Below are 12,476 nucleotides of genomic sequence, written 5' to 3'. Positions count from 1 at the left end.
GGTGGTGAACATTTTCGCCGCAATTCGCCTCATTTTTGTTTATATTTTGGTGGCGTGTTTTTTTTGGAGCTGGTGGCGTCTAACGATGAAATTTAGAGATTTTATCTTAGAACGTGCAAAGAAATTAGGTATTTATACATTTAATAGTATTCATAATTCACCAAAGAAGCATTGTACCTTTATTAAATTTTAAAATCATATTTCAGAAGAGAAACAAAACGTGCCTGAGAAATCATCAGAAAATGCTTCCTGCCATGAGAATCTCGATAGGATCGGCAGTAATTACCGTGTTATACCTAAATTCTATCATTCCACCCCCCGTCCCGTTGAGAGCTTGATGTACAAGCTTCGAGAACATGTGAGAACGGTATTCCTGAAGAAAAGGAGCGAAGAACTGCTCAATAACAACGATCTCAAGACCTTCTGGATGATCCTTGAGAATCAATTCTCCCGCCGAAGTCACAGTGGTGAGCTGTACATCACATTCAGTGACTACATCAATCTCAGTCGTACCCTAAAGCCCATCTATCGAAGGATGCTGACAGTGCTGGCTTTTGCGCGTCTTCAGTCCATTTCGAGCCTTCCAGGCAAGATCAGTGTCATCTCTCTCTTCAACTATGTCATGCGGAAAGTCTGGATTCAGCAGACACGGATCTCACTGTCCCTCTACGACCAGAATGGACTTGGCTACCTAAGAGAATCCGACCTGGAAAGCTACATTCTCGAACTAATCCCAACTCTGCTGCAACTCAAGGGTCTCGAAAAGACCTTCTACAGCTTCTACGTCTGCACAGCAGTGAGAAAATTCTTCTTCTTCCTAGACCCAGCAAGAACAGGAAAAATTCGTGTCCGGGATATTCTCTCTCATTCCTTCCTGGACGAATTAATGGAACTGCGAGATGATGAGAGTCCCAAAGACTCCCAAGAACTCAATTGGTTCTCTGCCCCATCAGCCCTCAGTGTCTATGGACACTATCTGAACCTGGACAAAGATCACAATGGAATGCTCAGCAAGTCAGAACTCATGGGCTATGGTTCCGGGACGCTAACTTCGGTTTTCCTCGATCGCCTGTTCAGTGAGTGCCTGACCTACGAGGGTGAGATGGACTACAAGACATACCTGGACTTTGTCCTGGCCATGGAGAATCGTACAGAGATCCAGAGTCAGCAGTACATTTTTCGCCTCTTGGACCTTCATCAACGTGGTTACCTCACTCCAGCCGATCTTAAATACTTCTTCAAGGGCATTGAGGAGCAAATGGCAGCCCATTGTGTCCAAACGGTTAACTTTGATGACCTGAAAGATGAGATTTTTGATATGGTAAAGCCTGAAGATCCATGCAGAATCACTTTTGCAGACATTGCAAGATGGTAAAACCCATAAAACAAATTGCATTCGTATTTTAAAGCACTTCTCACCGTCTTTCTTTTGTTTAGTGGCCAGGGACCTACAATGATGTCTATACTCATAGAATTCCACAAGTTCTGGAATTACGAGAATCGCGAGGGAGTCGGAATTGAAATGTCCGGCGACGATAAATACTTGCAGTAGCAGAAATTAATGGAAAAAAGGAGTGTCAGAAGTGGGATTCGAACCCACGCCCACAGAAGTGGACTGCGACCTGAACGCAGCGCCTTAGACCACTCGGCCATCCTGACTTGAGGGGCGAGGGTGCAAACAACTGTCGCCCGATGTTAAGGCTTTTTTAAACTTATAAAGATCTTGGGGTCTGGATGGGGTCAATGATTCCCATATTGTAAGTGATTTAAGCTAAGTAGTCGACAATTAACCCTTCAATGCCTTTTATTTTATTACGAAAATGTTGTAATTATTTTTTTCTTCACAAAAAGATGATAAGAAATTATCAAAAAAATTATGAAGAGCAAGTGACTGCTCGAAGAATTATATTAAGATTATTTGGTGGGATAATAACAGTTCTGTTATCGTTTTAACCCTTTAAGGACGATTGGAACACCGGTGTCCCATAAAGAAAATAATTTTTCCTGACTACCTAAATTTATTTTTTTTTCTTATGTTTGTACGTAATTACAAAGTAGAAGGTTGAACGAATCTAGGATATTTTTTGCTAGTCGCCAGCTATTTTATATATAGTAAATATTTAAGCTTAACTCATTTAGTCAATGTACCAGAAATACTTGAGATTCGTATTTTGGGATTAAGTTTCCTATAGATTAATAGATGATTTTTTTAAAAAGAAAAAATTTTTTATCCATTATGGTGACGCGGGGAGCCGCCCTCAAACACGCGTCTTAACGGTCACTGAATTTAAATTCTGTACATTAATTCATTACAAACTCTATTGATTTAGATAGAGTAACTATCCAAGAAAACACATTGGCAACCAGAATTCAAATCAAGAAAGAGGATGAAGGCCGATTTTAACAAATTCGACGGGATGTCGAATTTTCCGTCCGCCATTTTGAGTAAAATTTTTGCATGACTTCACACGAAGCGAGAAAAGAACAACAAAATGTGTTCCCATCTCTGTCAGGCTATTTTTTCCAAGTAATTGAAGAACTAGTAACTAAAAATCCATTTCCGACATAAATTCGAATATTAATTTCCCTGGAATAAATCATCTAAAATCACTCAATTTGCGTATGATGTATAATACGATGGTAAGGAATGGGTTAAAATAGCGAATTTTTAAATTGTCCTATTGAAAAATGATTTTAATTATTTTTTATACAGTACACTCTCTCAAATTCGGGCATTTGGGACCGAAATGTCACCCGAATTAGAGAGAAATTCGGGCGTCAAACTGTTTGAAATGCAACGATTTTTTGTTCATCTGCATTTACATATTAAAGTTTACATGCTTAATTTACTGCAAATTTTATTAAAACCCCTCAATAATGCAAAATCACATCATAACTAAGATAAACCATAGCCAATTTGAGGATATTTGCGTCATTCGATAAGCATAATCAAACTTGAAAAATATCAACAAACCTTTTTTGAATTTAACTGCTACCCGAATTAAAAAAGAGACCGATCTGAAAAGAGCCGAATTAGCGAGAGTCTACTGTACTTCCAATTTTTTTTTAAGCAAAACCCTTTTGGGAATAAAAACTACATTACTCATAGGTAATATTTTTCATTAGGCTGAAAATTATTATTCATTGGTATTCTCAGAAAAAATACTTAAAGTTTTGGGCTTCATTGATTTTGTTTATTGGTTAAATTTTTATAGTTGATTTTCGGTCCGTAAAAAGTGTCTCGTCGTTAAAGGGTTAATTCATTTGAGACGAGTTATTTTAAAAGAGGTTATTAAAATAATGAAAGAAAAGTACAAAAATAGTAAAAAGTGTAAATTCGACTTCTTTAGAAAGATATTGGCAATTTTAGCCTGGAGAAAATAATAATATAATCGTTTATTTTTCATTTGCGTCCACCGCCGTCTTATTTATGTTGATCTAACTGCAAAATAAAATAATATGAAAAGCTCTATACCTATTTACACACTGCAACTAACTCACAATCGAATTATGAGGCATCCTAAAAAGATTACTCTGAATATAGGAAAAATATAAAGTGTTCGAAGAAAGATTGTGTGCGAAGCCTAAAACCATTTCCCTACTAGAATTTCGGAATTTGGATTAGGTATGATATGACTACACGATTAGAGTTTAAGTATGGACACTAGCTGAGATTTTTCGCCAAACGTGTTGAAACTTACCAGTAGGGTAATCTCTCTCTCTTCTTTTTATGTTTTTGGCTGTCAGACTCAATCAGGTCCATATAGCCATTTCGCTCACTCTTATTTACATACGAGTTCCATCTGTTTTTCTTTTTTTTTCCCATATGTTTGTTCCTCTCATCTCTCCTTATCATTTTTCTTTTTGCTCCATCACAAATCCTTTTTTGCTCCCTTATCTTTTATCACACTTCTTCTTGATATTTTTGCGTTCAGTTTGTAGCTTTCAAGGACGGTGAAAAACTCTGCGTCACAAAGCCAACACTTTGCCTATTGAGCTACCGAGACCCCTACCAGTAGGGTAATTCTGTAATTTTCGTGGCACTGTCATGCGTGAGTTCGAAACCTGACAATGCCATTCGAGCTTTTTTGTCATATAGTATGAGTTTGAAAATACAATTCATTGAATTTTTAATGAAATCTCTTTACTTGATGATTTTATGAAAATACAGTACGTCTTAGTTGATTTATTTAACAAAATTCATTGTCATTTGAATTGCCAGAAATCTCAAATATGTGACTTGTGACAATGCTACAGAATCGCATTTTCGAAAAAGCTCTCCTAAGATACAAACCCAATTTGTCACATGGCATTACCAAAGCGTTAGAGAATTCCCCTCCAATAGGGGAATTCTGTAATTTTCGTGGCATTGTGACGCGTGAGTTCGAAACCTGGCAATGCCATTCGAGCTTTTTTTGTCATAGTATGAGTTCGAAAATGCAATTCATTGATTTTTTTATGAAATCCCTTTACTTGATGAATTTATGAAAATACAGTACGTCTTGGTTGATTTGTTTAACAAAATTCATTGTCATTTGAATTGCCAGAAATCTCAAATATGTGACTTATGATTCTGACAATGCCGCGTGAGCTGAAATGACAATGTCACAGCTACAGAATCGCATTTTCGAAAAAGCTCTCCTAAGATTTGAACCCAATTTGTCATATGGCATTGCCAGAGCATTACAGAATTCCCCTCCTAGTACTATTTGCTCCAGAATTTTTGAGAATTGTCACAAAATTACCTTTTAGAAAAAGCTCGATAATTGTATTTCCTTACACAATACACGAAAATTACTTTCACAAAGTTGTAGAGCAGTAAATTTCCTATAAAACTTCACTAATTAGAAATTTCTGGGGTACTAGAATAGCTTGTAAAAAAATAAAATATCCATTTTGTGACTTTTTACCCCAGTCTCCCCTACTAAATTATTATATTTATATATTTTCTATACCACAGTTTCATTATTTAGTTAATTTTGCTCCAAATAAAGCAAAAATCCATTCATATTTACAAATTTTAATTTGTTAATTTCTCAGAAAAATTAAAAGTACCTTTTCACCATCGAATTTTTGATCGATCGACCATGTTTTCCAATGAAAAACACAATGAGGTGACTTGTTTATTCATTTCGTTTAACATTTATGTCATATTCCTGGCTAATTTTAGTTAAATTAAGTGCTAATCTTTATTGTTAACGGTACGTGAAGTTTTCAAATTAAATAATTACCTATTTCGTAAACAAAAAGGGTTTTTTTCTGAAGTGTCTGCACATGCTTCAATAGGAAATCCCGGAAATATGATTTTTTTTTAGAAATTTTCTTATTGTTTTAGATGGGAAAGGCGAAAAGCCCAGAAATAAGAATAAATCGTGCACTCTCTCTTAGGAGAGATCGGCGCCGCGCCGAGGTTCAACCAGTTCGCGAAGGTCTTAAAATCCTAAATAGCAACCAATTTTTTGGTGTTTCATAATAATTCTAAATTCTAATACGTAATTTACCTTTAGTAATCCAATTCTATGTCAATGCTTTTAAAAAAAATCTTGACTGTTAAGAAATTGAAGATGTTAAGCTATATGGCCAAGCCTGAGATCTGAGCCCTTATAAGGCTTATAAGTCAAAATTTTTGTAACAATATTACTTATTAAGTATTTATAGCAGTTAAGCTACTTGGCTAAGCCTAACCCCAAAATAAACACTGAAGCTTATGCTCGAGAATATTTAAGCACAAAAAATTAGCGATACAAGAATCTGTCCAAACGTCCAAACTAAAATTTAAATTGCATAAATTAACTTTACTTGACCCTTTAACGCTGCTGAATTTCACGGATTAAATATTCTCGATGATAAGGCTGAGTCTATATGGGACTTCCCATATAGAAACCCGTATTACAGTTACAAATATAGATGAAAAACTAAACACAAAAAGTATGAATGAACAGAATTTTTTTTAAACCTAATTTTAGTGCTTATAATTTTTCTTTTATGTCTCATTTTTTAGGTTTTTATGTATTCTTATGTATTGCATTTAATGTTCTCATATTTTAGATTTTTTAGTTTTCACCACAGATTATCTTTTCTGCTTTTACATAAGAAGTATAACGAAAAAGCAGTTTTTGCTTCACTTTTAGGTCATTGGCTATAATTTATTTATTTCAGAATCGTTTATTTAATTGCATCGCTTCGCTTTTAGATTTAAAATGTATTTTATAAACCACTTATTGGTATTGTTAAACTTATAAGGTTTTCTATACGCATAAAATTTTATCTAAACTTAAGTGCCTTATACATAATCAGTGCCGGATTTAGGTGGGTTCCCTGAGGCCACGGCACCGGGCCTCCACATTTAAGAAGTCTACCATGGTTAAATTGTCATTAAATAAAAATTAGTAACAAAAAAACTGCAAATTATATTGCTATTAGCGATTAGAGAATTTAATGTCACGACCCCCTATCTTCCGATTTTTTTCAATTTTTTAAAAGATCTAAAATCTGCTCTAAAACCGTAGGGTAAGGGCTCATAATTTTGGACAAGGAGGGTGCTTATAAGCATTAATGTTCTAAGTTTGAAGTGCGATATTTTCAACGCCAATTGTTTTTTTTTGTTAGGGGAGGGTGGGGCAGTTTCACCCCTAAATTGCAAAATGGATTTTGAGACCATTTTGTAAAAATATGATAAACAGAATTAAAACGGAATTAATTAAGAAGAATGCGTGAAAGTCCCCCGTTGCGGGGCAGTTTCAACATAAATAATGAGGCAATTTTTGAGAGAGAAAAAATGTGTTTATATGAAACTTGCGATATCAGAATTGATTAAAATTACTATTTTAATGTCTTCTAGGACTTTAAAACATAAAAATATAATTGAGCAAAAGCTTTATAACAGAATTTTAACTCTTATTGATCATACCAGGGGCATGACATTTCCTATGTTTCTAGCGAGCCGAAAAAGCTTTTGAGTTTATTAGCTGTTTTCTGTCATTGTAGAAAAAATTAGCAAAAAACACTAATAGAAAATAAAAACCAATTTAATAACGAAAAGGCAACCGAAAACCCTAAATTGGCAACCTACGTAGTTTTGGAGATCTCTCGTGAAATGTGTACGAAAACAGGGAAAAAATTACAGTAGACTCTTCGATATCCGGCTGGCTGGGGGACAAAATGACATTTAGGTTTTTTGAATGATCAACGGTTTTTATTTTTGTACTGTGTGAATTTATTTTCTGTCTGACAAAGAAAAAGAGAATTTTCTTCATGGTGTGCTTATGTTTCATTTTTTATCACAATTATGTATTAAAAACTTCGATACAATGTTAATAATACTTTAATTCACTCTGGACAAACTTCATGTTTTAGTGAAAATAATTTTGAATATATCAACCGCCAGTGTTTGGCAGCTGTCACCCGGATATCGAAGTGCTGGATATCGAAGAGTCTACTGTACACTAAAACCGGTCGCATTTTTCAGAGCTAATGTCACCCCCTTGGATCATACAGTGAAAATAAAACATCGCCAGAAATTTCCAATCCTATTTCTCATTAATTGAGCAATTTTCTTTAATATTTTATACGAAAGAAATGTCTTTTGTAGTTCTAAGCTAATTCAGAACATAAATGGATCAATATGTCGCCTTAGAATATGTCGTTTTTAGAATAACAGTTTTATAATAGTGTTTTAAAATCTTGAATTGTCATAATACTACAAAAAAATTTACAATATCTTGCTGAAAACATTCTGAAAAATATTATAACAACTCACTTTAGCATTTTTAAGCACATAAAATCATTGAAAGATTGTTTTTTTTTAAATTTTTTTTTGTTAATGAGTTTTTAGAAAATCTACTTCCCGAAATTTCGAACTTTATCGACAAAAACAGCTACAAAACGTTCTCAGTGATTGCTTTAAATTAATTTTGATTAAAAACGTAAATTATTGGACACAGGAAACTTCTCCATGTGCTTGCTTGAAACTGCCCCTTACGCACTTCCGGAACTCAAATCAAAATTGTCAGAACCGTCTTAGAATTCATTCAACGCTAAATGCCTTATAATAATCATAAAACCACTAGTAAATTAATACAATTATGTTACTTCGATAGATAAGTGCAACGGTTCAGAAATTGTTGAAAATAAGACATTATAAAAAGTTTCATTTTGATGCAGTTTTGTAAAATCAATTACAGAACTCAAACGAGAAGCGTTACGAAATTAATTATTCTTATGAACATGGATCTCAGTTATAGCTTCAGTAACATAAAGGTTTTATTTCATTCCTTTCAAAGAGATAAGAAGAATATGCAAAAATTGAAACTGCCCCACCCTCCCCTACTCTCTTTTCAGAAGGGTTGTTTACAAATTTGGAAAGCTATTTATCGTCTTTTTTACTAAAATTAGTTTTAATAAGGTAAAATACCCTGTGTCGATCACTTAAGGATAGATTTTGTGAAAAACTTATGAAAAAATAGTTATGTTAAAATCATCCAAAAAGAACAAATATTAAGATAGAATTCATTATTCATCAAATATTAAAATAATAATCCATAATTTTAATCAATTTATTTTTAGTGTCCAACTTTACCCTCAAAGTGTCCAAATTTAGAAACAGTCCAAAATTAGGAGCTCTTACCCTAATTCTTAATATTTCTGGATGAAATCAACACGAAATATTTTTAAAGGCACCTTTAAAGCTTTTAAAGATATTGTTCTCTCGAATCTGAGAATTTAGTAAAATTTCTCGTTTTGCGTATTTTTGTATCAATCTGTAAAATTTATATACAGTAGACTCTCGCTTATCCGTGGACTCTTTTTCCGGGTGACATTAAAAAATCCGTGAGACAGTTGAATTTTAAAAATTTTGTTGACATATTTTCCCCGTTTTGGGTTTTTTTGTTAAAGCAAATGTGCTCTATCTACTGTTAATTCTTTCTCATTGTAACTTTTTTGGACAGTACGCATGTTTAGAGAGAATGTCGATTCAGTCAGATCAGAATTCACTCCATAAATTTGCAATGTAAACAAAAAAATCGTTAGATTTCAAACAAATCACTCTCAAAATCCGTGTGACATTTCGGTCCCGTTCCACGGATAAGCGAGAGTCTACTGTAAATGAATTGAACCAGAGTTCGAATCACTCAAAATTTCAATGACATAATTTCACTGAACTTGTCTAATTTATAGGCAAAAAATTGAGGAATTCTACTGTTTTCTCGGTATAAAGTTCTTCAAGTAGAATAAACAAAATCAGGGGTGGAATGATAACTTATCGACACTATCGAATCGACAGTATCGATAAATCTATATCTGTTAGATTACGTGAATTTCGACTTTTTACGGATTGTTGGGTCATTCATTGGGACATTTTTAACAGAATAATACTGTTTATAAATATCTATATTAGTTACAGGAAGTGTAGCTATCGTTTTAAAGTTTTCAGAATCGACAGTCGATAGTATCGAAAATTAGTTATCATGTCACCCCAGGTTTTAGGACTTGGCATAGTTCACACTGTTGGAAAACGTAAAATTTTTGGAGCCCCACAAATGGGCACTGGGCCTCCACATTTCTAAATCCGGCCCTGTACATAATATTAATAAAGTTTACTTGCAAGAACAAAATTAATTTTAAATCATGAAAACTATTTTTAGATCAGATGAATAGAAAATCGAAGCACCTATTTTGCGACAAGATTGCTTCAAGAAACGACCACCTCATGTGCAGAATATTAAAATAAATCATTTTTTATTCAAAATGTTTAATTAAAATACAACTTTTGGGAAGTGTGAAATACCAGAAATTGCCCCTCCAGTTACAGAAACAGGTGGTTGGAATCTTAGCTGAGGGGAAAATATGTTTTTCAGCTGTAAAGTGTTTAACATTGGTCTACTCTGGCTTCATGTCAGGATGGCCGAGTGGTCTAAGGCGCTGCGTTCAGGTCGCAGTCCACTTCTGTGGGCGTGGGTTCGAATCCCACTTCTGACAATCTTTTGTTTTTTTTTATCTTTTCTTTTTAAATATCTATATGACACTATATTTTATTATAAATAAAAAAACATTTTGCTTTATAAAGTAGCCTCTAATACATTTATTTTATACATCATAAAATTGGAATCATGTTACAGAGAAAAAGATCCAATGATCTATTCACTTTTTTCCTAATAAAAGGACAAAAAATATGCCTGAAAATACGCAAAAAATCTTATATAAAAAATACCCAAAAAAGAATCCTTTCGAATGTTGCCTGTTAATGCCAAAGTGAGCAATCTGGAAAATATACCTGAGGAAAAATCAAGTCTTGCTAAATCATGTGCTTAAATTTTGGCCTTAACAACAGCCTTTCCTAAATTTTGTCCCCTCATCATATCAATAAAGGCTCGAGGAAGATTTTCGAAGCCTTCAGTTGGAGTTTCTGGACTTTTTATCTTTCCTTCCGCTATCCAATCTCTTATCTGATTAATTCCCTCCATCCAGCGATGCATCCAACGTGTCACGATGAATCCTTCCATCCTCAATTGCTTGAAGACAAAATCCGGCTGAAGAATTGGCACTTTGGGCAAATCTTTTGGGTCAGTATTGTATGAACTTATGGAGCCACAGACAGAAATCCTCCCGAAGAGATTCATACACTTAATCACTGTGTAACTAATCTCACCACCAACATTGTCGAAATAGCAATCGACTCCTTTTGGAGCACATTCCTTGAGAGCTGCACGGACATCTTGGGATTTGTAATCGATTACCGCATCAAATCCCAATTCTTTCTTAAGCCAATTGCATTTTTCAGGACCACCTGCAATTCCCACGACACGACATCCCTTGATCTTGGCTATTTGTCCTACGAGGGAACCCACAGCTCCTGCAGCTCCAGACACCACAACTGTCTCTCCCTCTTGAGGCTTACAGAGTTCCAACAGTCCAAAGTAGGCAGTATTTCCGGGCATTCCGAGATTTCCCAGAGCCAAGGATGGAGACAAACCTTTAAGATCTCCCAAGATACGAACTTGAAGTTCCACTGGGACCTTCTCAGGATTGATCACCGTATGAGTTCTCCAGCCAAAATTTCCAAACATCCAGGAATTCAATGGATATTTGGCATTCTTGCTCTCTATCACTTTGGCAACTTGACCACCAATCATAGTACATCCCAAGGGATGACTATCCATGTAGACCCTCATGTAAGGGTCTACACTCCAGAAATGAGCCTCACAGAGGATTTCTGAAAGATGTAGTAAACGTTAACTTTATTCTGATGCAACTTTGAGTTCAAATTTCCAAATTAAAAAATTTTTTATACCATCATCCTCGAGGGTTTTCAGCTCCTCTTCTACCAGCTGAAAGTCCGATGTCTTAGCCTCTCCTTGGTACCTCTTTGCATACTTGAAAACACGAGCCTTCATGTCAATAGCTTTGGATGGTGCGCTTCCTCCTGAGACACTGTATATTGATCTTGCTAAAATTTTGTAACGCAGCAATGGCCTTAAGAGCCAAGTCATCGTATGGAATTACTCACGGGAATGGCTTAAAAGATTAATTAGGCACTGTGGTATTGGTTGAAAAAAAATTTATGACACTCTCTTGCCTTGTGATCCCAAAATATTTTTTATCAGTTTTGGGATAGGAATCACTGAATCACCCAATAAATTGTTTGGTAATATACTCTATGCATCTCCATGGAATGCTCTGTAGAATTCTGTATTCCTCATATTCATCCTTATCATTTTAGTTGTGTAATGAGATCATCAGACTTCAGGGTTTGTTCCTCACATTTCATTCATTTTCAGCATTGCTAATCTCTTTTGGTCAACGAATGCCAACTGAAAGAATGCCTAGAAAGCCTATACAGTGTGCCAGGAGGGACGAGGATAAGGGGGCGCCCCAGAAAACGATGGAAAGAAGTAGTGGTCTATTTCTTTAAAAAGATTGAAGTGTTTAGAGGTGCTCAAGGGACCCGGTTTCTTAAATAAACGTTGCAGCCAAGTAAATAATCTCTTGGAAAAAGTAGTTCCACCTTTTATAATTCCTGGAAAATTATGTTTAACTTCGAGAAGCAAGATATTGAACTTTAAGGCAATTAAGATTTGATATTAAATCTGCACTTACCGCCTTTCTCGTTAAATCATTTTCTAGGTTTACCTGGTGGTTAGATTTCAATTGGACACTCCTAGAAATATTTCAAAGGTTCGGTTTTCTTTCATGTAGGGGAGGGTGGAGCAGTACACCTCTAAATTGCAAAATGGATTTTGAGACCATTTTGCAAAAAGATGATAAACAGAAGTAAAACTTTGTATATTCTGTGAATTACAGTTGGGTTTGGGGTTAATAAAAATAATAATCCTTTAATTTCATTGGTCTGTTGTGGAGAAGATGATTTTACTTGAATGGCAGAATGCGTGAAAGTCCCCCGTTGTGGGGCAATTTCAAGATAAATATGAGGCAATTTTTGAGAAAGATAAAACGTGTTTATAGGAAACTTGAGATAC

The 12,476-nt window shown here is 34.8% G+C and overlaps 2 protein-coding genes and 2 non-coding genes across 5 annotated transcripts; 2 read left to right on the top strand and 2 right to left on the bottom strand.

Moving 5' to 3' along the window:
• Window positions 1–40: 40 nt before the first annotated feature.
• Window positions 41–3,470, top strand: LOC129802784 (serine/threonine-protein phosphatase 2A regulatory subunit B'' subunit gamma-like). Its single transcript, XM_055848872.1, has 3 exons — window positions 41–128; window positions 207–1,371; window positions 1,438–3,470. Exons 1-3 carry the CDS (start codon window positions 86–88, stop codon window positions 1,550–1,552), a joined length of 1,323 nt encoding a protein of 440 aa, XP_055704847.1. The 5' UTR covers window positions 41–85; the 3' UTR covers window positions 1,553–3,470.
• Window positions 1,576–1,659, bottom strand: Trnal-cag (transfer RNA leucine (anticodon CAG)). Its single transcript has one exon. It is a non-coding gene; the product is annotated as a tRNA-Leu (tRNA).
• Window positions 3,471–9,894: 6,424 nt separating the features above from the next.
• On the top strand, window positions 9,895–9,978 carry Trnal-cag (transfer RNA leucine (anticodon CAG)). The gene has a single exon. It is a non-coding gene; the product is annotated as a tRNA-Leu (tRNA).
• A 73-nt stretch (window positions 9,979–10,051) lies between these two features.
• Window positions 10,052–11,656, bottom strand: LOC129802783 (prostaglandin reductase 1-like). 2 transcript variants are annotated; one of them, XM_055848871.1, is made up of 3 exons: window positions 11,507–11,656; window positions 11,291–11,430; window positions 10,052–11,212 (listed from the first exon to the last, which is right to left on the bottom strand). In XM_055848871.1, the coding sequence occupies exons 2-3, from the start codon at window positions 11,391–11,393 to the stop codon at window positions 10,308–10,310; spliced, it is 1,008 nt and encodes a 335-aa protein (XP_055704846.1). In that variant the 5' UTR covers window positions 11,394–11,430; window positions 11,507–11,656; the 3' UTR covers window positions 10,052–10,307. The 2 variants fall into 2 exon arrangements, with proteins under 2 accessions (XP_055704846.1, XP_055704845.1); XM_055848870.1 differs by having other exon boundaries at window positions 11,291–11,656.
• Between the last annotated feature and the right edge of the window lie 820 nt (window positions 11,657–12,476).

This window comes from Phlebotomus papatasi, chromosome 2 (genome assembly GCF_024763615.1).
Source record: "Phlebotomus papatasi isolate M1 chromosome 2, Ppap_2.1, whole genome shotgun sequence".
In the NCBI taxonomy this organism is placed as follows: Eukaryota; Metazoa; Arthropoda; class Insecta; order Diptera; family Psychodidae; genus Phlebotomus; species Phlebotomus papatasi.
This window is presented reverse-complemented; position numbering and strand designations above follow the sequence as displayed.